The sequence below is a fragment of the Micromesistius poutassou genome, assembly GCF_964030765.1.
Source record: "Micromesistius poutassou genome assembly, chromosome: 20".
Lineage (NCBI taxonomy): Eukaryota > Metazoa > Chordata > Actinopteri > Gadiformes > Gadidae > Micromesistius > Micromesistius poutassou.
This window is the reverse complement of record NC_140290.1, coordinates 14,053,596-14,078,131: the sequence shown is the minus strand read 5'-3', so window position 1 is coordinate 14,078,131 and position 24,536 is coordinate 14,053,596. Positions and strand designations below refer to the sequence as shown.

General features: G+C 44.8%; 3 protein-coding genes across 3 annotated transcripts in view; 2 read left to right on the top strand and 1 right to left on the bottom strand.

Moving 5' to 3' along the window:
• The window catches only part of bzw2 (basic leucine zipper and W2 domains 2), a gene marked incomplete at its 5' end in the record, with an annotated part of 7,542 nt that extends 1,826 nt beyond the window's left edge, over nt 1–5,716 (bottom strand). Inside the window, 7 exons of the mRNA XM_084484673.1 lie at nt 180–350; nt 703–812; nt 934–1,069; nt 1,433–1,498; nt 1,651–1,754; nt 4,429–4,605; nt 5,653–5,716. Of these exons, the coding sequence (XP_084340799.1) occupies nt 180–350; nt 703–812; nt 934–1,069; nt 1,433–1,498; nt 1,651–1,754; nt 4,429–4,605; nt 5,653–5,716 (828 nt within the window). The remainder of the gene's footprint in view (nt 1–179; nt 351–702; nt 813–933; nt 1,070–1,432; nt 1,499–1,650; nt 1,755–4,428; nt 4,606–5,652) is intronic.
• Nucleotides 5,717–9,213: 3,497 nt separating this feature from the next.
• Nucleotides 9,214–14,675, top strand: LOC311364848 (ankyrin repeat and MYND domain-containing protein 2-like; the record flags this gene model as incomplete). Its single annotated transcript, XM_084484338.1, has 10 exons — nt 9,214–9,280; nt 9,554–9,618; nt 10,428–10,566; nt 10,778–10,876; nt 11,165–11,325; nt 12,201–12,415; nt 12,831–12,966; nt 13,478–13,606; nt 13,879–13,996; nt 14,509–14,675. The coding sequence occupies 10 exons, from the start codon at nt 9,214–9,216 to the stop codon at nt 14,673–14,675; spliced, it is 1,296 nt and encodes a 431-aa protein (XP_084340464.1).
• A 3,525-nt stretch (nt 14,676–18,200) lies between these two features.
• sostdc1b (sclerostin domain containing 1b) lies at nt 18,201–19,373 on the top strand (the record flags this gene model as incomplete). The annotated part of the gene is made up of 2 exons (XM_084484337.1): nt 18,201–18,396; nt 18,856–19,373. 2 exons carry the CDS (start codon nt 18,201–18,203, stop codon nt 19,320–19,322), a joined length of 663 nt encoding a protein of 220 aa, XP_084340463.1. The 3' UTR covers nt 19,323–19,373.
• Nucleotides 19,374–24,536: the final 5,163 nt, after the last annotated feature.

Genomic DNA, 24,536 nt, shown 5'->3' with positions numbered 1-24,536 from the left:
ATGGTTTTATGTGTTCCTGGTTAGAAGGAGGCGGTACCTCTCTGTTCATGGTGTTCTGTATGTTCCTGGTTAGGAGGTGGTACCTCTCTGTTCATGGTGTTCTGTATGTTCCTGGTTAGGAGGTGGTACCTCTCTGTCCATGATGTTCTGTGTGCTCCTGGTTTTGAAGGAGGCGGTACCTCTGGGATAGGGCAGTCCTGGGACAGCTTCTCCTGCAGCTCCTTCTGCAGCTGCTTGCGCGTCCCCAGGCAGCGCTGCGTGCGGAGGAACTCCGACAGCTCGCTGAGCCCCGCCTGGTCGAAGTACCGGGAGAAGTGCTCCACGTTCTGCTTGTTGGCCGGGAAAAGCTCCTGGTGAGAACGGGTCAAAACGTTGTTTCACTCCTTCATGATATAGATATTATTCCTCTTATTCATATTAAGGAGCTCCATCATGGGATAGACGCCCGCACCTTTACGTTTTCTTTACATGTTAATTCATTGTGTGCACTGCAAAACAAAAGTAAAAAAAAGGTTCACCTGGTACAAAGCAAGTGAGGTTTACGTAAAGCTGCTATTTACTGATATATTTTGTGGCCAGACGGAATGAAAGATTCTCTCGACACAACCAAACATGGATGGCCACTGACTGTCCAGCGATGGCCTTGGACCAGCGGTGGCTCGGTGAGGCCATGGAGCCGAGGCATTCGTGGGTCACCCTCACCAGGAGTCTCTTGTCCAGGTTGGACTTCCTCAAGGCCATGGTCACCGAGTTGGCATCTTTCTCTGCTATCCACGCCTTGAACATCTTCACAGCGAAGCATGCTGAGATCCCTGCAGTAGTATGGGACATCCACCAATACAGAGAATAACCAACACCAAAGATAATGAGTGTGTGCATGCGTGCGTGCGTGCGTGCGTTGGCGCGTGGCCGAGGGTATGTGTGCGCACACACCTTCCTTGACGACTCCCTCGCTGAACAAGCCAACAATGATGGGCGGGGGGAGATCATTGTTGGCCAACAGCACCCCCGTCAACATGGCTAACTTGGTCTGCTCCGACTCTGTGAAGGCTTTTAGGAAGAGCAACAGCTCCACAGACACAACGCACAAGAGGATGTTAGGAGACATCAAATGATGGGTCTGTACTGATGCACCAGGGCACGGGTTATTAGAGCAGACCATCGTTAATGAGCAACACCTGTGTTGTTACTATCATGTGGCCCTATGTGAAATGGGTCTATAAGGTGTCTGTCACCTAGTTTAGAGTCAGCAGTCTGAATCGTCTGAATACCTAAAAAACACTAAATCGTCTAAAGTGATCCAAAAAACTTTAACCCTAACCCTAACCATAACCCTAGCCATTGATACTTTATGCCAGAATGTACAGTATATCCAACTGTATTGCATATTTGTAATCCTTGCAAATAAGCTCACCACTTGCTGTAGGCTTACCTTCTTGATTTCCTCTTCAAAAGCCTTCTCCAGGTATTTGTATCTCCTTATGAGCTTATGGAAAACCTGTGAGAAACGGCGGCCACATCAAGCTCTAGACACAAGCTTTGGGGCCCTTTTTCAGTTAAATGTGCAGAAACAAAACAAGCAGGTGTCTTTTTGTCGTGTACATGCGATGGAGCATTCTAGGAGCGTGATCTGGAGCAGAGTCGACCTGCCTGAGCATAGAGGCGTATGGAGGCATGCGTCTCTTCACTGGTGAAGACGCAGTGGGCCGTCACCTTGTTCTGGTCGGCCTCATGGATGCGTGTCCCTCCCGGGGCTACGAGGGATGAAAGCAGGAATCATGTCCTCACAGCCTAGAACTTTATTAGTGTAAGTATTTAAGGCTATAGACTGTTTTTTGATGCATGGATTTATCACGCGATAAAATGGTTTTGTTTAGTTGGTTGTTTATGCAGGGCTGGTCAGCAGTCAATCTGGTAGGATCAGGTCATATATTGTGTTATATAGCTGTTGTTTTAATCCATGGACATGGTCTGTTAAGGTAGCAGGCACAGAGTCCAGCCCAGGGGGAGTCCCCTTCTCCTGTGTTTTTGTTTTTCGTAGGCTCAATCAGGGAAAAGTCCCGCCTCAAGTGCTAGGATTGGACAGGGTTAGCCTGTCAGTCAAACTCGCACGCTGACTCCTAACCCTAACCCTAACCATAACCCTATCATAGAGGGTCACAAAAGCACAGCACAAAACAGTTGAAGAACTGAGTTCAGCAGAACGATACTCACTGCTCCAGCTAAACAGTTAGGAAGTTAGGAGGCTGAGCGAGACAGAGCACCTTCAAGTCAAGCTTCATTCAGCTCCACACAATGTGTGGCCTACAGCTGTGAGCAGGCTTCCTGAAGTTACAATAGGGAGATAATTCAAGATCTGTGGTCAGATTGGGGATAAGGGACCAAAGGACAGACTCTCATACACAAAGGCAATGCACCAGATTGACAGAGCCCTGAGTAAAGGTCACATGAGGGCCCCCAGCCCAGGGAGAATGAATACTAGGAGAGGAGGAAGTAAAGTCAGGAGCAGGGAACAGTTGACCAGTGTGAACACTGCTTCAAGTGTTGACAGTCAGGGCAGTTCTCCAGAGGCTGGAGAGGACAAAAGGACACACCTGATGACATGAAGGTGACAATCCAGACGGTCAGACCCCTAAAATCATAAGCTCAAAGCCAGACTGAACCAGAAAGGCCACCCCACCAGTACAAATGTTCAGAGACCGCAGACCTGAGACTGTGGGCGCCCTGGGGAAAACGTGAGGGTTCCTATCATACTAGCTGTTAGGTAACTTTCATACCAAACAGGGTTTCCACCAGCTTGGCATTCTGGCACAATGTTTTACATGTGCACCGAAACAAGAATTTATAAAATATACATTGAGGTCAGTCAAATAACACATGGTTGTTGTTTTGATGTAGAAAGATTACAGCAACACTGTTTGTTTTGCCTGAATTGATGATACGCTATCAGACTCGGGCTGAACCAAAGCCATCGATACCGGCAATGTTTACAGCTGTGTTTACAGGGGCGGGAGATGGCGACACGCTTGCTTAGCATTTCACCAATCACAACAGAGCGGGCCAGCTGACCAATCAGACTGGGCCTTTTAGGAGGGGTTGCCTTAAAGAGACAGGAGCGAAAGCCGAGGGTTTCTGACAAAAAAGCCGAAATCCGAAAAGCGGTTCTGCAGCAATAAACACTTTGAGATTAATAAGGTATATATTTTACGTTAAATCATGCAAAACTATTCTAGTAGCACACTGAAATTATTAGCCACAAAAATACAACGCCTAATATGACCCCTTTAAAGATTAGATTAATAATAAGAAGAACAAATAATAATAAATTGGATTTTCAAAGCGCCTTTGAAGATACCCAAGGACACTGTAAATGGATGAGAACTGGGGAGGGAGGAGGGTGTACTACACCATTATATGCTATCGAGATATCAATGCAATAATAGTACTCATTTATAATAAGGTTCAAGAAATAAATGTGCCTTGTTTCAGCTGCACCCCTACACTAAGGAGAGGTCACTCATCCGGTAGGTCTCTCTTTGGGAAGGACCTTTATTTCTGGTCTACCTGTGTCCTTGATTGAGTTTCCTTGAGTTAAAGGAAGATAGCCAAGAAAGATAGGAAACGAAATATTGATCTACCCTGTGGCTACTCAAAGACTATTCTTTAAATATATACTTCAGGCCATAACTACTATAGTGGACATTAAAAGCTGTAATTTTCAATGAAAATGTATTCTCAAATGAGAAGGCCACACACTCCAGGGGAAATGCCTACTGGAACGAATCGGTTTAATGACATAAAGCCACTCTCCCTGCTGTGAGACAGGGATCTGGTCGTAATGGGGACTTACAGTGCTAATCGTACAAAGCCAGCCGGGATCTCTTTGTCCTTGGAGAGCGTTGCCTGTACAACCCTGATCTGTCCCAGTGCCGACCGGATACTACCGACTATAGCGTCACAGGGGGTGAAGCCCGGGTGAAGGCTTCCCTTCATTATAATACTCCCTTTAGTTAAGAGTTACTTCGCTTCATCTGCATAGACGTAGGCTAAATACAATCGGATTCTAGATTTGCTTGTTGCTTCGGCTTAATGTGAGGACTATGCCTACGTACTTCACCTCTACTATAAAGAAAGGTACAAATCATTTGCCAAATTATCTAAATATCTTTGTCAATTCTTAATAAGCACAACATTTGTTTCAGGTTTTGTTGTCTGTCCAGCAAAACAAAGCACATTAATGACCGCAAAGAGTTTTTACCTCTTTGTCTGAATATGATGATATTAAAAAGGTCCCATGACATGTCACCAGGTGTGGTGTGATTAGCCGTTACAAGCCGGCAGATTTCCAAAACGGCTTGTAACGGCTGATCATACCACACCTGATGGCATGTCATGGCACCTTTAAATCCCAGCCATGCCGTCACTCACCCAGCATGCTCCCTGCGATGAGGACGTCAAACAGAGTGTCAGCATAGCGCCGGTAGTCCAGCCGTGACCCGGACACATCCAGGAACCTCGCCACGGCCTCCAGGTCCGGGCCAGCTTCGTTGAGGCCCTGGACAATAGTATCTCTGAAAAGGGTTGGCTCAAATTTCTCCTTTTCATCTGGAAGAATACAAAGTAGGAGAAGAATCTTTATTATTTAGATTGAACAACTACAAGTACCCAACAAATGACACTAGAGCATTTGACCATCGCTAGCTGCAGCACTAGCAGCATTTGACCATCACTAGCTGCAGCACTAGAATATTTGACCATCACTAGCTGCAGCACTAGCAGCATTTGACCATCACTAGCTGCAGCACTAGAGTATTTGACCATCACTAGCTGCAGTACTGAGAGCATTTGACCATCACTAGCTGCAGTACTGAGAGCATTTGACCATCACTAGCTGCAGTACTGAGAGCATTTGACCATCACTAGCTGCAGTACTGAGAGCATTTGACCATCACTAGCTGCAGTACTGAGAGCATTTGACCATCACTAGCTGCAGTACTGAGAGCATTTGACCCATTGGGGCTGGGGCTGACCCCATTCTGTTATCTTCTAAGATATTCATGTAAACAATTGAAACATACAAGGCCATTGAGTAAAGTACAGTTAAGACTAAAAATAAATTCTAGATTTATATCCCAAACTTATAATTTCTGTATAGAATACATGTATGCCTTGTGTTTTATCAGAGCTTTTGCCTTTGGGACTTTGCATGGGGTAGCTTATGTAACCTTCATGAATACTTTATTGTGCCACATCTGTATGTAGATACAGGAGAGACGTGTTCTACTGCTCTCTATGCAACAGGAGTCCCAGCACGTGATGCTGCGCTGGCTAACCCTAACCCTGTCTTTGGCGAGTGAGCACAGCATCCTTGACATAGCAGTCTGTCAATTGTATTCTAGGAACAGGATCATGTGGGGGTTAGCTCTGCATCAGCCATTGTGTGATCAGTGTGTCAAGAGAACGCGTGTAACACACACACACACACACACACACACACACACACACACACACACACACACATCTTTGTGTTATTATATTCCACGACCATACCACATTAGACGTTTTAAATATTTTAAATATATAGAATGCTTGCTCTAACAGAGCAGCACAATCAGCAGTTCAGTATTAAATGCATTTTAGACATCTACTCACCCCTCTTTCTGGTCTTGAACCTCTGGCCTGTCAGCACTGGCTTCTGCGGCTTACCGGAACTCATAAAAGTCCTAAATGCAATCAAAGAAAAGCTAAAACATCATCATCAGTTTACAGAATAGTGACCGAATCTTGGTAAAAAAGGAGGAAAATGCTTGCCAAAAGTGTGTTCCGCTCAGAGAAGCTCGGTCTGAAAGTGGTTCTGCCTTCCTGCAAACCCGGTGCCCAGTGCTATATTTAATAGACTCACCTCTCTCTCCCGCTCTCCTCTGTGCCAGGCTTAGGACACACGTGTCAGAAAGTGGACATGGCTAATTCCCTGTCTCTGACTTTCAGACTCCGACACTTACAAATGCATGAAAGTACACCTCTGTGGTTAAACATCCCAACATAAGTCAAACCAATACAATCTTATTCATAATATATCTGATTCCTGTCCTCATCCAGGATGTCTGGAAATCCAAGCTGCACAATCAACACAGATCAGTACAAAATGAAATACTTTGTATTTGTTTACCTGTTATATAATATTTCTGTTGTTTCTTGTGCTTTATTTTTTTCCCTTTTTCAAGGCTCTTTTTAAAATGTTGTAATATTTGTAATAGAATAATATACTAATCATAATATAATAATATCCAACTACGTAGTAATATACTACATAGTTGTTGCTGCCATGTCCAAAAAATGACCCCTGGGCATTTCATAAATAAAACAATTTGACTTTGACTTCCCTAATTTTTACATATATGACAAATTATTAAAAAGATACAGTATAATAGTCATCTTAAAGCCAGTACATGGAAAACGTTCTTGTTTTGAATCTCCCTGGCACCGTTCAGCTCTCCTCTCTGGGTCAGGGATTACAGCACTAGGCCTATTCTCTAATCCCTTCACATCAATCACACGCCGAGGGCTCTACTGAGCACGGTGCTGCCCCTTGGAGGTGGCAACCTGTTACTACAGCTGCAAGTGTACACCCTTCAATTAAAACTTTTCACGTTTTTTAAAACGTGGTTATAGGCCTCTGTCTTGTATGATTGTCAACATAGTAATCTATGTCATATCGTCACTGTAACCGAAATAAGACCCCAATTATACAATGTTTACTCGCCATTCTCCCCAAAAGACGATGGGATCGCTCCACTCTGCTGCACGCAGGTGGCGTTCTGTTCGTGACGTCAGACTACCTTTTCCAAGATAGTCTGACGCCAACAAAAGTTGGCGTTGGTAGTAACCATAGGGATAAGATAATCTCATAGTGTTCTAATTCCAGCTGTTAGTGGGTTCACTCATCTCGGAGAAGTTCCCATCAGATGATATTATACAGTTGTATGTAATTTCCAATTGGTATGGTTTGCTATGCGGACCTCGGACCTCATAGCTGCGGGCTACGGGCATGGTGCTCATTCCTCATCCTCAGTGTGTATTGACTACTTATGTTTTTGACTGAAATGCTCATGTAAGTTTTAAGTTAAACTTTTGTCCCTTTTTTGGGGGAAATTCTTTCTCTGCTTTTGACCCATCCGGGAGCCGGTGAACACCTGGAGCAGTGGGCAGCCGCAAAGCAGCACCCGGGGAGCAGGTGCCTTGCTCAAGGATGAGAACAGAGGAGAGTGCTGCACAACCACTCCCCCCGTCCATATTAACCTACGGTGGCAGGAGTAGGTGACTTAGGGGTCAAGGACAAGTGAGCTATAGACCTGGGGTCTCTTTTATATCAAAGAGGGTCTCAAGGACCTATACGATTATCAGTTAACGGGCTCCAGCCCAACTGGAAGTGAATCCCAAAGCCTCAGCAAATGCTCCATCTTGTGGCGCCTTAAGCTGACCCCACACTACAAGATAAATGTCCCGATATCGTGGCCGATTTGCCCCTTACGAGAATCGGGGTGGCGTTCCCATGGCAGCCGAATCGGGACGAAAATCGGCCAAGATTATCCTGTCTGCCGTTGTGTTCTAAGATAGAATCTCATAAACTTAAGACCTCCCGATCTCAAAATCGGGGTTATCCAACATGTTAGATATTTTCGGCATGTTGAGTGTGTAGTCAACATAATAGCGACGCACGCACACACAAACACACACGCAAAACACACACACACGCTGACCCGAAGGTGCTCCATAATGCCAAAGCGCATTCAATTCTCACTTTTCAATTTTCGTTTCCAAATATTTATTTAAAAACGAAAATATCTGTTTTAGTGCGTGTGTGTTAAATTAAATGTTTTTATATCTTAAACAAATTCCGTTGCAAATAGAGGCGCGCAGCATCAATATCCTAACACAGACACATTTTGCAGATTGTAAATTGACATGATACATTGTAAACGTTCACAATCCTGCTCTATGCTCTGTGATATTTTGTTTATCATAATTTCTATTAACTTCTGCGAGGCGCATAAAGTGGTCATGTAGATCGGTCGTCTGCCCGTCTATTGCGCGTATCACACATGAGCAGATCTTGCACACAACGTCAGTCGTGTCCCTTGGCTGTCCTATTTGTTGTATATTTGTTGTTGTTATTGTCATGCGTGTTCTGGTTATTTGCGCATGATTAAACATGAGTCTTTATATGGCGATAAAACAAAGCTTTGTTGCGTTTTTTTTCCTTCTTTTTGAAGTGGGGATCGGGGGTGCGCCAACCCGGTTGGGACGTAAAGGGGGTGCGCAGGAAAAAAAGTTTGGGAACCGCTGCTCTAGATCTACAATCTCTTGTCTCTCGATCTCTTGTCTCGTGCTGGATGACGTAGCCTACACGGCCGAGAATCGGATAAGATTATCCTGTAGTGTGTGGTGTTCCGTCTTGTGTTCTAATCTTATGTAGGATCGGAGAGCAAAAATCGGCTGCGATTCTCGTTAAGTGTGTGGTGTACTCCGACTCAAAAATCGCATAAGATTAAAAAATCGTGTAGTGTGGGGCAGCCTTTACCCAGCAGCTCGCTTGCAATATTTTGAGATTAAATTCTTCCCAGGCCTACACCCAACCAATCCAACATGCATAACTGAGAATCAGACCTCTATTACATATCCCCATAAGGTTATGCGTGAAATGCACATTCACTTTTTTTATTCCCATAAGGGGCGTGGCGTGGGCTCCATTTGTGATAAATCACCAAATTACATTAGTTTGCCGTGAATTGACAGATTCTCAAATAAAACAGTGACCACACCTCTTTCCAGACCTACAAACACCCATAAAGTCAAATTTGGGAAGAGCTGTCTCCATCAAAATGCTGCTGCTTTGTTCTGACCAAGTTTCAGTTAAGAAAATGAATCAAATGAATTACATTACGGCCCACACTGCTGCCACGCACAGCTGAAATAGATATTCTCTTTTCATAACATTTAGCTCCGTTCACACCCATGCGTTCTACACTGTCTAGCACTCTGCCCCTGGTGGTCCCCCCCCCCCCCCCTTCGTATGATGGTATATTCCAAGGTGGACCAATCTCTGCAAGAGAAAGACCTCTCCTGCCTCCTGTATATAAACACCATTGTTAATAGGCCTAGGTTAAAGTTTTTGCAATTCAGCCTCAAAACAACACCTACCTCATGTATACCATGGCTGCGCCTCAAAAGGGGGATCTTTCAGTATCCGAGAGGACAATATTAGAACTTATCTCTGCTGGTGAGTACAAGCTATCTTGAATAATATTGTCTGGCTTTTGGATAACAATTTTTTCAGCTATTACTGCATTAGCTATTGTTGTTATTGTTATTTTTTACGTGATAATAATGAAAGACTGAAAATTTAGTTTAGTTATATTATAATAATTATACCTATAATAATTACATTCAAAAAAGCTGCTTCAATATGTGTATATATATTGAAATATTTATATATTTACATATTCATAAGACCCTATTAGTCCTGCACCTTAAATGTCAATCCTTTCTTCAGGTGACGTCCCAGAGGCTGAAAAGCTACTAGCCAACCAAGATATGCGAGTCAACTGCTTGGATGAGGTATCCTATTTTATGTGTATTTATTTAAGTATTTATTCATTCATTTGGCATTCATATACAAATTATTTTCCCTACTGGAAAACCGTTGATACTCTAACCCTATCAGCAGAGGGACAACAGCAGGAGCATCATGAGAGAGATTTCCTCTGTTAAAAAAACGAGTTTCTCTCAATAATCGTCTGAGATTGACAACACCACTTGGAAAGTCACCCGTTTAAAAAAACTCTCGTCCTCACATAATGACGTCATGTTTAATGTGTGTTGTAACCATTGTGGGAGACAGCATATGCTTCTTATTGTTGTGGAGAGACATATGGAGGAGACTGGAGGGCCGGGAGCAGTATTGGATAATGGTGCCACGCCACTCAATGTTACTCACAGCCCCTTCGGATGCCTTTGTCTCTCAAGGGCTACCTGTCCTTCAAGAACTGATGTGCTTAACAGAACCACCAGCCATCGCTGCCTAACATAGCCTCAGCTTCAACACAATGACACACCTTCAGCGAATATTACACAAGTTTAAATTTGAAATATCCAGTCAATTATATTTTATTTGTTTTACTACTACTTGCATAGCTGTTGATGCCTAGAGGCCTGTCACACCAGACACAGCAGCTTCACAGAAGTAGAAGCGTGGTGCAATTAACCACGATAAATGTTAAAAACACTACAGTATGTTAGTACATCATCTCAGACAATTCTCCCTTTAGCCTACAAACCAAAGGCACAGCGGTGGCTATAGATTCAGATCATTCGTTTTAAGGCAGAACCAATACAACAAAGTCCTGTTGCTCTCTTCGTTCATCCAGTTTGGCATGACCCCTTTAATGCACGCTGCGTACAAGGGGAAGGCCCATATGTGTGCGCTGCTGCTGCGCCACGGGGCCGACGTGAACTGCAACCAGCACAAGTACGGCTACACCGCCCTCATGTTCGCCGGCCTGTCTGGTAGGTCTCTGCACCTCTTTTTCCGAAATGTGTCCAACTTTCTTTTGTTAATTCTAAATCTCCTTTAGAGCTCCCACTTGTCAGATCTTGGGACATTTTCTGTAGAACATTGAATGTGTGTGAAATAAAACGATGTTCATGAAAAGGAAATGAATGAATCCCTGATGACGGAGCACTGATCGACTCCTACGTTGCGCGTTGTGGTTCCCAGGAAAAAGTGACATCACCACGATGATGCTGGACGCCGGCGCGGACGTCGACGTGGTCAACTCGGTGGGCCGGACGGCTGCTCAGATGGCCGCCTTCGTCGGTGAGCCACCGGCTTGGTTGAGCCCCCGAATGCTAGTGTCAATGTAATGGGGGCTCCCCCCCTGTGTTAATTCTGTTGGATCCAGGGGTGGAGGTGTATTCAAGCAGGAATCATTTCAATGCAACTTGATGTGTTTCGTAATGCGGCCTTATATAGAATAGAGGGCTGGCAATTTCCAACCAGCATTAATAAAGTCATCTGAATTTGTTGTGAATAATAGCAGATCAAACAATCCAAATCCTTCGCTCAAACCCCCCATCGTTAACGCCGTTGCCGTTCTCATTGCAGGCCAGCACGACTGTGTGAGCGTGATCAATAACTTCTTTCCCCGGGCGAGGCTGGACTACTTCACCACACCGCAGGGCCAGGAGACTGAACCCAAGCTGCCCCCCGAGCTGGCGGGACCCCTCCACAAGATCATCATGACCACCAACCTCAACCCTGTGAAGGTGATTGGCTCTCCCTCCCCTCGTCCCCACAGCTCAAGGGCTGCAGCACAGGGGGCACTACCTACCGCAGTAGCATACCAAACGGGTAGAAACCCACAACATTGAATGACATAGGAAGAGCAGGGAAGGTAATTGTTCATAGTATGTGTGTGTGTGTGTGTGTGTGTGTGTGTGTGTGTGTATGTGTGTGCCTGTGTGTGGGTATGTGTGTGCCTGTGTGTGGGTATGCATGCGTGTGTGTGTGTGTGTGTGTGTGTGTGTGTGTTTGTGGGTATGCACACGTGTGTGTGTGTGTGTGTGTGTGTGTGTGTGTGTGTGTGTGTGTGTGTGTGTGTGTGTGTGTGTGTGAACCCAAGGAGTATACCCTCTGCAGTGTAGTTCCTGGGTAGCCCAACGCACTCTGAACATGCGAGCCTCCATGTGTAAGAAACCAGCTCCTACTCTGTGTTCCACGCGCCCTACTCAGGTTCATCTAAATATATCTCCAGCAGCAGGGACACGCTATTAGTTTGAATCGTGCAGGAATGAGCATGAGCAAGCAGGTTCCTGGGGTGCGTCGTTACACACACACATGTGTGTGTTTGACATATTTTTAATCCCACTTTTTTATCTTGCGGCATAAATTGAAATAGTAGGGCCGAAGGTAGAGAGGAGAAGTACATCAACAGTCTTCATTTCGGATTATTACAAGCCATGACAGTGCTACAGCCCTGTGCTGATTGATAATATGTAGACATACTGTATTTTACATATAAATATGTACATACATAATGTAAAAAAAACTAATATATACTGCATATATATATATTTTTTTAATGTATACATATATATAAAAAAGAAAAGAAACAACGGATTAAGTATTTTCTGGCCACCAGATGGTGCTGCTGGTAAAGGAGAGCCCCCTGCTGGTGGCGGCGGAGGCGCTGGAGCGGTGCTACGGCGTCATGGACCTGCTGTGCGAGCAGTGCCTGCGGCAGCAGGACATGAACGAGGTGCTGGCCATGAAGATGCACTACATCAGCTGCGTGCTGCAGCGCTGCCTGACGCACCTCCGGGGCCGCGACGACCGCCTGGACGCGCTGGTCATGAGGTGGGCTCTCTCTCCTCCTGCTGCTGGGGCTTCCTCTGGACTCTGAATCGGACTGGTCTTCTGTTGAACAAAACTCAGGAACAACAATGGCTCAGCGATAAGAGTGCAGGTTGCATTTGTTTACATTTTAGGAATGAATCCCAAAAGCAAAAATTCCAGGCAGGAATTATGGAAATAATGAACAACCAGAAGAACGAAACAAAAACGAAATATTGATGATTAAACAAACAAGAAAAAGAAAAACAAGGACCCCCCCCCCCCATACACTAGCATATATACACACACAAATACACTCCTGACACACCCAAGCTTAGCTATTCTAACGTATACGTTTTTTGTGTGCGTGTGCGTGTGCGTGCGTGTGTGTGCGTGTGCGTGTGTGTGTGGTATTTACCTTCACACCTGCTGCTGTCAGTCTGCTGGAGGGCAGAGACAGCGACGGCTTCCTGCAGAACCAGGAGAAGTTCATCCGCGAATGCATCCGGAAGTTCCCTCACTGTGAGGCCGCTCTGCTCCAGCAGCTGGTGAAGAGCATCGCTCCGGTAGAGATCGTGAGTCAACCCGTAGCTGCTTCAACATAATGTGTTCTGGTTAAGGCTGGCCTGGCCGGGTTGTATTTTAGTCGGAACAGCCAGACTAAACATCCTGAAGTGGGTTTTAAGGTGTGCCATAGCCTAGGGATTCCTTCTGAGACATGCATATGATGTTATCATCATCATCATCCTTTAAGGGTATTTAACGGGATACGCTGAGATATCTGTAAATCGGAGTAGCCGATCTTACTCAGATTAAGATGAGTTGTTTAATTCCATATTCATCAGTGTGCGTCCAGAAGGAGAGTTCTCCCCTTCTGGACACTGATAATATTAATTGGTGTGAATGGTTTTGTTCTGATCTGTAAAAAATTACAACAGAAGAATAAACCATATAACATTTGCAGTGATTATCATTTCCGTGTTCAACTATAAGCTGGATCCAGTTCAGATGGTGATCTCCATCACTATCCAGGCCTGGATCTCTCTCTCTCTCTCTAAACCATGTCCGCGGTGGTTGTGTTTCCAGGGAGATGACCCAACCGCCTTCTCCGTGCTGACCCAAGCTCTGATGGGGCAGATGGCCCTGGCGGACGCAGACTTCTGCTTCACGTGTGGAGAGAGGGGAGCAGAGAAGAGATGTTCCTATTGCAAAGCCGTACGCCCACGTTTTACTTGGACACCTCTCACCTCATTTTGTCATTATTTCTGTCTTTTAAAAAAAAAAAGAGATCAGTCTACAACTATAGGTCATGCAGCACTCACTTGGTAACGTTGTGTGCTTTGATTGTTGTCACGCACACACTTGTAAAGCTACTTTGGAGCAAAGCATCTGCCAAAGGACCAAGTTAAACATCGCCACGTGATTCCAGTAGTGCCGGTTCTCCCCGTCCCACGAGGAGTGTGTAAGGTCTGCGGCGTGTCTCCTAGGTTACCTACTGCAGTGTGGCGTGCCAGAAGCTCCACTGGTTCTCCCATAAGAAGATGTGCTCGGCCTTGCAGGCGCCGAAAGCCGACCACGACGCTCCCAGGATCAAAGAACTCAAAGGTTCAAGGCTTCAGATGGGTCACTTCTGTTTAGATTCTAATATATCATATATGAAATAGTGTAAGATTAGGTGGTACTCTAGTGATAACAGATGCAAGGATTCAAATAGTTTTTTACATAAGGATATAATTAGGATTCAAATAATTAAGCTGTATAGGCTCTCTAATATAAGGTTAAAGAGTAGCAATCCAAATAACATCGGAATGTATTCTGGATTCTTCTTGATGTGAAGCATTCAGTAAGTAGCCTACACTTTCCCCATCTAGTGGCTGTTAAAAAACATTACAATTATTTATCCGTCACCTGTTGGACCGCCAATTCAATTAATTTGGGGCAAATTCTAGGGAAACAAATACAACAGGTAGAAAACGTATTTTGTTACTGTTCATAACTATTTTAAATGGCAGAAGAATCAAACTGTTTACGGTTGGTTGTACCGGCTGTTTCTGCCGGGGATGCCGGGGAAACAAAGAAGGCTCAACGCTGCGTCTCTTCGATCTTTGCTCCCGCAGACGACGAGAGCGACCTGGTCCGAGAGACGGCTAACTTCCTGCAGGCGTTGTGCATGCGGGCGGAGGAGCAGGTGGCCGCCGCGGGGGGCTGCACCGCGGAGCTGCTGGGCTGCCCCTCCACCTCGGCCCAGGGACCCGTGTGTGAGAGGGAGGACCAGCAGCCGTAGACCACCACCACCAGCCGGGGGGGCTGGGCTGGCTTTGGTTTCATCCCATTGGTGGCTACAGGATAGCGAGGAGGCCTGCAGGGTTGGACGATCAACTGATGTCGTCGTGTGCTCTGATCATGGTTTTTCTCCTTTCGTTGTGATTACGGTGCAGCGGTCCTCTTCGTTGATTCAGATTGTCGCTCAAAGGGTTAAACAAAGGGTTATTCATATTTAAATGTGAGAATTGTTGGTAGTCTTGGTGCTTTTGTATTAAACCAGATTTGACCTCTGTAATTCCTATGTAACCATCACGGCTGCTTTGCTTCAGCTGTTGATAAAGTTGTATTAATAAACGTAGGCCTATATAATTATATTTATTGTTATAGCCTAAGCATTCTAGAAATAAGGAAGCGACTTCATGTACAGGCCTTGCACTCTGGGCTTGGACTACGTGTTTAGTAGTAGACGTAGATATAGATAGAGTAAAGTATATAGTAATAAACAGAATATGTTCAATGGCTGGTGATGGACTTTTCAGATGATAATCTTGACATCAGATCAAATTGATTCGTAAGGCAACTTATTTAAGATATTCTGATAGTTGGGTTTTAATGGGAACTGTTTAGTGACTGTTTAGTCACTAAACAGTGGTGAAGGGAAATGTATTTTTGGATGGTCAGACCTAATGGAAGCATATAAAAACAGGAGAGGTTGGGTCCTAACATGGAGCCTTGTAAGCCAATCAGGGCTGGCCCATGAACACTGACCCCAGGGAGAGGGAGAGAGAGGGAGAGCGAGAGGGAGAGGGAGGGAGAGAGAGAGAGGGAGAGAGGGAGGCAGATGGAGGGAGAGAGAAGGAGAGAGAGGGAGAGGGAGGCAGATGGAGGGAGAGAGAAGGAGAGAGAGGGAGAGAGAGAAAGAGAGGGAGAAAGAGAGAGAGAAAAAGGACTCGGGTTACGGTGGCCTACGAGGTGCAATGTGTGATCTGATGTATACTGAAAGAATGTGTAACAAAATCGTTGCTGTTTTTGTGAATCCCACATTGAAAATGATGGATTTTAGGCAGCTGATTGCTGACAGTAAATGAAGTCCAAAAAAAAGTCCAAAAAGGATTTCTGTTCTTGCCGATTGAACAGCTTCATTATCATTGGCCAGAACTCCTCAATATGATGAAACGTATCTGATGTTTTTGCTTTGAAATTATACACTGCAGCTACAGTCCCCCACCGAACCCTTACCAAAACAGAAACACTGTTGATCATCGGAAAGCGGGACAAGTCCCTGAGGGCTTCACATATTATAAATGTGGCCCCTAGATGGCATTGTTGGCGCATATGTTTATCAAACAAAAGAAGCATAAAACAAGTTTAAAAGCAAAGGGGAAACATATTTAGTTATAATGTAAAGATTGTTTAGATTGAGACATTTTGTTTTAGATGGTTACTTTTGTTTGGTTTGAAGTGAGAATTGGTTGTGCTTAGATATGATGTTAAAGATAGAACGTTTGGTTATTATGGTCAGAGTAAGGATGTACACACACACACACACACACACACACACACACACACACACACACACACACACACACACACACACACACACACACACACACACACACACACACACACACACACACACACACACACACAGGGTGAATCTGACTCCGGAGCGCGCAGCCCACCCTCACCCACCGCGGTATGGATGCATCGTTATGAACATCATCTTTGAGCGCAATTTCTCACGCGCACTTGCTTACATCCCGCGGCGGTGCGGGGGTCCACGTGAGAGCCTTTCTGAGGGGCCGCATTGTCCCGCACGTTCCGCACCGTCCCACGGGAGACATCGTCCCGTCCCAAGGATACCGCTTGGGGACATAAGCAAGGACGCTGTCACGTTACATGTCAATAGAGCCATAACTCACCGCCACATCCTGTGGTGGAGTGTGTATCTACCCTCCCCCCCCCCCCCCCCCCCCATCATCACGCACCTCCGCCACCAAACACTCACTATAGACCTTGACAAAAGCCTGAGGTTCAAGTTCCCGATTCCTGGAGATGTAGAAATGAGCAAATAGCGCGTCGGATCCAGTGGCTTTGATGGTATCATATGATGTGTAAGGGCAGCTTGTAAAAGACCTGATCTGATCTACTGTAGGTGAGACCCCACCTCATATTATATGACTCTAGCCGTCCCGGGATAGGACGCAAGGTCCCTTTTGAGAAGCCGGTTTGTTCTGGAAGAATAACAGAGAAAGTGAAGGAAGAAGCCGTCGTGTCTTTATTAGTAGTAATGGCGTGTGCCAGACGGTCTAGGGTTGGGGTTTATTCCTCTGGTATCAAAGGGGAGGCAGGTGGATCACGCTCTTTGTCAGAGCACCGCATGGGAACGGCCTGTAAGCGGACACCTGCTCTGGGGGCATAGTTTCGGTAGGATGAAGTGGTTAGTGGTCTTTGTTCCGCCAGAGTAAGGTTGTGGTTAAGGATGGTGATCTCATGAATGAAGCGGCGACTGTAACGTGGTGGTTGAGGAACTTTGTTGATTTAATTACCAGCGGGTGGAGATCCATTGTAAAGTCAACTGTTGTCGCCTACAATAGGCCTACAGCCTACAGGTATACTAGGAAACACAAAATCATATATCGATAGGCTGACACTGATATCATGACCCTTTAATGTATTTTCAAATTGTTTGACTTGTATAATTGTACCCCAAAATATGTCCATCTGTGACATAAACGTGGCAGTAGGACGTATGTTCCAAATAAAAAGCAGTCCGACTGTCTTTACTTTAATCTAAAATTAGAACTAAACGATTTTGGACAGAATCTGAACTGTCTAGATAAATCACATTTCACTTTCTGCAACAACATTGTCTGACGAAATCGCAAGTCGGAAATGTGGCATACTGTACATATTCTGATCTCTACAGTATCCCGGTGTGTGTGTGTGTGTGTGTGTGTGTGTGTGTGTGTGTGTGTGTGTGTGTGTGTGTGTGTGTGTGTGTGTGTGTGTGTGTGTGTGTGTGTGTGTGGGATGGGGGGGGGGGGGGGGGTCCTCTTCTCTCCCTTCTCCATTGGGTCCTATATGTTCGTACATTGAGTGATTGACAGGCAGGGTTGCAGGCCAGTTTCTCCAGCCCAGGTTTAGGGGAGAGGATAGGACTGGGAGAGATGGGAAAGGACTGGGGAGAGATGGGAAGGGACTGGTGAGAGATGGGAAGGGACTGGTGAGAGATGGGAAGGGACTGGTGAGAGATGGGAAGGGACTTGGAAGGGACTGGGAAGAGATGGGAAGGGGCTGGGAAGTGATGACGGCGCGCGTGGTGTGACGGAGGTGGCCATTCAAGTCGGAAAAAAACGCCTTTTTCATTCATAAAACTCGGTGCTTTGTTATGAACACAAGCAGGGGGTATATAAAGGCTGCTGAGACACATGTGTAGTAAGACTGTAGTAGGCCTAAGACTGCACCACTCGTAAGAAAAAAAGGCCCACCTGTTACCTTTTACACAAACATTCTCGAGGCTGAGACCGAACCCGGAGCAGCGATGCAACATCCCAGCAGGTGCGAATGGCACCGCCTGTTCTTTTTCATCGTACTTTTCGGGAAGGGGCAAAGTGTGAAGAACGACGCCACTGAGCTGCAGGACGGCGCGGTGCTGGACGTCGTCCCGGACGTCCCGAGCAACGAGTCGTTAAACCGCGCGCAGAACGGCGGGAGATTGATGGAGTCTCCGCGCGAAGGTGAGGTCATGAATAAATTAATAAATAGCGTTTCATTCGTACGATTCCCTACGCTGGGATCGCTTTCTGAAGGAAATGCGTGTAGGTCCTATAGATCAACAGAATATAACCTATTCCGAAATTAATAAAAACAATGAAATAAACTCATTAAGTTGTTTCTAGCTTTATTGAAGATGTCCAGAAATGATCATAGTGCAAAACAATTTACAAGAGGATACAACACAAGATATAGCCTAGCCCTAGCTATAATAGATAATTAGGCTATATTCGTTTACATATACACAATAGTTTCACATCATTTATAAAGTGCATTAAAATACCATAACAATGTGGATGATATCCATTCATTAACTATTTATGTTATTATTTTGATAAATAATACAAAATAAAAGTTGGTCGTTAGAAGAGCCATGACGCACGAAGGAGATGTCGTGCGTAACTTTGAGTCACGTGGTTCAGGTCTGGAGCAGAACCAGGTGGGCTGCCGGGAGCTGCGCTCCACTAAGTACATCTCGGACGGCCAGTGCACCAGCCTCAACCCCGTGAAGGAGCTGGTGTGCGCGGGGGAATGCCTCCCCGCCCACCTGCTGCCCAACTGGATCGGCAGCAGCCACAACACCGGCCGCTACTGGAGCCGCAGAGAGGCCCAGGAGTGGCGCTGCGTCATCGACCGCACCCGCACCCAGCGGATCCGCCTGCAGTGCCAGGACGGCAGCTCCAGGACTTACCGGATCACGGTGGTGACGTCCTGCAAGTGCAAGCGCTACACCCGGCTGCAGAACCAGTCGGAGCGCCACCAGCCCCTGGAGCAGGCGGCCCCCTCGGAGGCTTTGGACCCCGCGGCCCACAGCGCCAAGCGGCGGAGGGAGCAGGGAACCACGATAGGACCCCTGGAGAACCGGGCGGCTCGGAGGCAGAGTGACTGAGTGTCCTCTCCATCCACCACTTTGCCCCCCCACCTGGACGCTCCCGTTGTTACGCACACATCGACCGATGGAAAAGTACAATGCTGTAAATAGTCTCTTTGTTTCTTCACTGAAAATGACTTCAGCGGACATACAGGACAACCGTGACCGGTTCGTCAGTGCCTGGGTTCGACATTGGCCCCCTACGCAAAATGCCAGGGGTGGAATTTAGCCCAAAAAAAAAGAAAAAGTTTGATACACCTTATTCAAAATGTAACCATTAACTAATTGTAAATGTACCAGTTTATGTTTGTAAAGTTTTCAAATGTTTGACACATTAGGTAGTTACATGCGTAGTAAAAGTATAAAGTTAATAATTGTATTAAGAGGGAGAGGGGGATAATTATCATGCTACTTTCGTGAATCTTTTTAAATGTGATTCCTTCATCAATGTAATTTATTTTTTATATGGTACATCTGAAGTTTTTATTTCTATTAGCCGTCAAGACCTGATTGCTCTAAAGTTGATGAATGATGAAACAATAAAAAATCAAATAAGCGTGACTTTGGGTCCATCTGTTTACTCTATAAGAATCACTTCTCCACACACACACACACACACACACACACACACACACACACACACACACACACACACACACACACACACACACACACACAGCGTTGGGAGAGCAGGCTAACAGGAACTGGCCAACAACAGAAGCATTAGTCAGTGTTGAAATGTTCTTTTCATTGGACACCCTACTCTGTTTATATTGAGAAGGGATACCCTTGGCCTCCGGGCGGCTGGGCTTGTTCCAGCAGCGGCGGTAACATGTTAAGACATCTTTTTGTATCATATATCCTTTCATTGGAGCACTGTGAAAGCCCTTAACTATGGCGTCCACTGAATGGAGTCAGCTGCCCTTTTAATGGCGGCAGGATGTTTGACCGATCTCTGCCTGCGGAGAATGGTACTGTGAGATTAGGTCTGCGGTGAGCTTTCTTTGTACATGATTTCCGTTAGTTAGAGAGACAAACAAGCATAAATAATGTAAATGACAAGTGATTTCCAGTTGGGAAGAAAGGGAGCTTTTTACGTAAAATCCTTAATTTAATGTGGGATCAGGGTTGGTCTCGGTTGTTGTTCCAAAGTCGACTATCTTTAAGACGACCTGCAGAATGGGACTTTCTTTAGGGGTTTTCTTTAGGGGAGCTTTAAGTCCTGTTCATCTTTTATCTTATGACGGCCCTGTTGTCAAACCACACTGAGCTTCACAGTGAATGGCACAGTGAAGCCTAGAAAGGTAGCAACTTAACTTAAGGCAAGGCAAGGCAACTTTATTTATATAGCACTTTTCATACACAAGGCAGACTCAAAGTGCTTCACATATAAACATTGTCATACGATAAAGGAATAATTCACTCTATAAGTACATTTCTATCAATGATGGGTAAGATGGCATGTAAGATGGTGGCCTTGACTAAGATGTTGCACAGTTGAATCTGATTTGTCTGGCCAAACCCATTATCGACTGATCATTTATCATATAGGCCTATTTTGTAATACATTTGCGGCATTAGCTCAGGAGGCTCCTCCTAGCTGAGTGTCGTGGTGTCCCTGAGCAAGATGCCTCACCCTAATTGCTCCCGACGAGCTGGCTGTCGCCCTGCGTGGTAGACTCCGCCAACCACGGTATGTGAATGTGTGCATGAATGGGTGAATGTCAGTCAACACTGTAAAACGCTTTGGATAAAAGTGTTACATAAATGAGGACCATTTATAATTTGTTGTAACTTGCTAGTCAGCCCCACACCCACGAAAAAAACGTTTTAAAACATTATTTATAACTAGTTTTTCGAAGTCAAACCATGCTGTGGTTTATTTAGCACCCCCATCCTCCTAATGAAGAATGGAGGTCCACCCTACTAAAGTGCATGTGTCCTTAGGTGAACACTAGCCTAGTATGTCACTTTTTCATTGTTACTCTCACACTATCACAACATGAAACAAGTACCTAATTTAAGTTTGTTTTTGCCACGAAAGTAATATTTTTCTGCATTTATCTATAGTTGATTTTGAACACCTTTGTCTATTTCTAGCCATGAATGACACTGCTGAAAAGACCAATTATGTGATCTAAATACAATAGAACAGCAGCATTTAGATCGTAAAAGTAAAAGCCTTGTTCCATAAGTCACCAAATGTACGAACAAAAGTTGAATCGTAAATGTGTGTTAACAGAATATTGATTTGGGGGATCATAGGAGCGTGGGAACAGAGATGTGTTCCCGTTGTGATTCCAATTGAACACAGAATGATCAGGGTGGAATAGGCTGCTTCTCTAATACTGTAAGGGTTTAAGTCAGCCTAAAGGGCATCCAGAAGAGATCATTTGAAGATCATTTGAAGTGGCAGTGGGGCAGTAGGCTGGACGGTTACAGCAGGCTACGCTAACCAGCAGAGTTATTACCATTATGGCAACAATCCCTGCAATAAAAGGGGCAATTAATCGCAATATATTACACTGTCGGAAACAGTTTCATGACAAAGAATAGTTTTGAAAGACCCTTTGGTGTTAATCCACCTATTCAGGTTATTGTGCGATATATGAGATAGCAACTCCAAATAGGCGGGGGGGGGGGGGGGGGGGGGTAGCTCTGCCACATCAAAGCAACACATTCCCTCGACAGGAAATACAGAGAAAAGAAAAGGAGAAAAAGAAAAAGAGTGTGTGGTTTTAGAAGGTACACATGAGTGTCTGGATGTCTACACGCGCATGATATGAAATCAAGGACCCATGCATGGACAATGCCGCAACTCTTAGGGACAAAGAACGGAGTCAATGTAATGAAGCAACACTTGATGAAGGGTGTTTTGGGCTCATGGGCTCATTACATTATGTCAATACTATAGAGGCATTTTCTCCTGGGGTTAGTTAACTGCTCTCTGTCATGGAACATTTAGACCTACCGGTGACTTGTGAAGTAATTGTTAGAGCACATTTTTCCCTGAAAGGACCGGGCAGGCCTTTAAGCTATGGTATTATTGTTGCCAACAGTGAATGGATCAAAGCCACGCAGACTTGGTCCTGCTAACACACGCAGACTTGGTCCTGCTAACACACATCTTACCTATGGATCCATAGGTAAGATGGAAGCAGACCAAACATAGCGTTATGAAAAAGAATATGCCAATGGTTAAAGGAAAACAGCAATGGTTATCAATAGGCTTATCTCTGTTATTTTATAATATATGAAAGTGTTTGAGAAAATAGCAAGCATGACGCTCCTCCTTAAAATGTAATCAAGCAGAGAAGATGGACATTCCTTGCGTTAATCCCACTCTAAATACGTGAAAAAATGTGTAACATTATAAATATGAATAGTTCCAAAAACACAGAATTCTTACACTATCTCAGTCTCTCCAACCGAGTCTCACATCAATGTATGCAATGGCTTCATTGGCCCTTTGTTCCGATGAGCCTTATGAGCCTTATTGATAGCACTTACGAATATTCAGGCAGCGCCAGAATCTTTTTCTTTTGTTGCTATTGGGGTGGCTAAGGATCCTGACCTTTCTGACAGACTAGGCTAATGCACCACCCTCTAAGCTGACATCATTTTGTGGGGCCATTGTTTGCCATTGCTTCGCCTAATAAGTCCATTAAAAAGCTTTTCTTTTTAGTTTTGAAGTATAAATGTAGTATATTATAATGTGAAAAGCTGACAATATAAATATCCTACATTGATGGATACACACACACACACACACACACACACACACACACACACACACACGCACATACATAGGCCTACATAGATATAAAAACCTTCAGTCCCCCCTGGGGGACTGAAGGTTTTACTGCGGTAGGACCATATATCTTCAAAATGTCCTTGTGATGACATGCGGATGCACTAGTTGGCCACACTTTTGAGAGGCTCAAAACACCAGCCTCTTTAGGCTCTTTTTTTACTTTTCTAACGAGACGTCAAACATTAGAGTAAATGGGCATTAAACAGCAGCTGGTTTCCAGTTCCCCATTTCAGGTGTTATGGAGGTAGAAACGTGTGACTTAGGGCTTGGAAACACAATTGGCATTAGGACAGTTTGGGGTCAAAAGGTATAAGAAGCCTGTGCCACAGCCATTAAGACATTTAAAAGAGTGAATGTGCATGTTGCTCATATTATTTCTTTATTGTTATCATTTAATTCTCGGATATATGTGTTGTCAGAAGTAGGGCACAGGGTGAGAGGTTGTGAGATGGAGCATTTGATCATTAAATCATAGTGATAAACCTGTCCCGGGGCCCTATTTCAAAAGAGACCCCAGTTCTTTAGCTCTCTCCCAAGTGTCCTTGACCCATAGGATCACCTGCTCATTGCAGGTGACCTTAGCAGTACCACGCCTGTAGTGCTACGAACCCCATGTCGATCATTTCAGAATATTTTGAAAATTGAAATGCATACAATCAACTTTTAATTATTTTTGTGAACCTTAGGCAGCATACTGACTAAAATCCTTTAAGGTTATTATGCTTAACTTATATACAATGTAGAACAGTAGTAGTAGTAGTGTGCACATCCCCACCGGTGAGGTGCAGGGCAAAAGGGCTGGATACAACTTAAAAAGAATGAGGTGCCCGCACACTGCTGTATCTCCCACATATTTATTGGTGCTGCACCAATACTGTATGGGAGATACAGTGTGAGGCACCTCATTATTTTTAACTTATATGCAATCAAATACTCTAGAAAGGCCACTGTAGACCTTATCTTCCTGATAAAACCACCTTCTTCATGAAATTTTTTTACTTTGCCTTTCCGAAAACCTTTAAACAATGGAACCTATCTCACAAAACAGAATTTTCCATTGAGAAGGAGAATAATGTAAACCATCTTGTTTTTGATTTCGCAGACAGAATCTTCATTCAACGTGGATGCAGACCAATAGAAAATAATTGGCCAGAAAAGCCTAGGCATCTCACGATGTATGAGCCGTTACTGTGAAACTGATGTGTTTTCTGCAGAGGACCGATGTAGCTATGGCGCATTTCAAAATGTGTAAACAAAGACACATTTGTCCTTTTGCAGTCTTCCTTTGCGATGGCCTTCTCGACGTGCTAACTGAATAATTGCTTGCAACGTAGTTTGTCAAAACAGACACATATTTGGGGGACACTTGGTTTACCTCATCGCAACAGACACACAATCCTTGAACAACATCGGGTAGT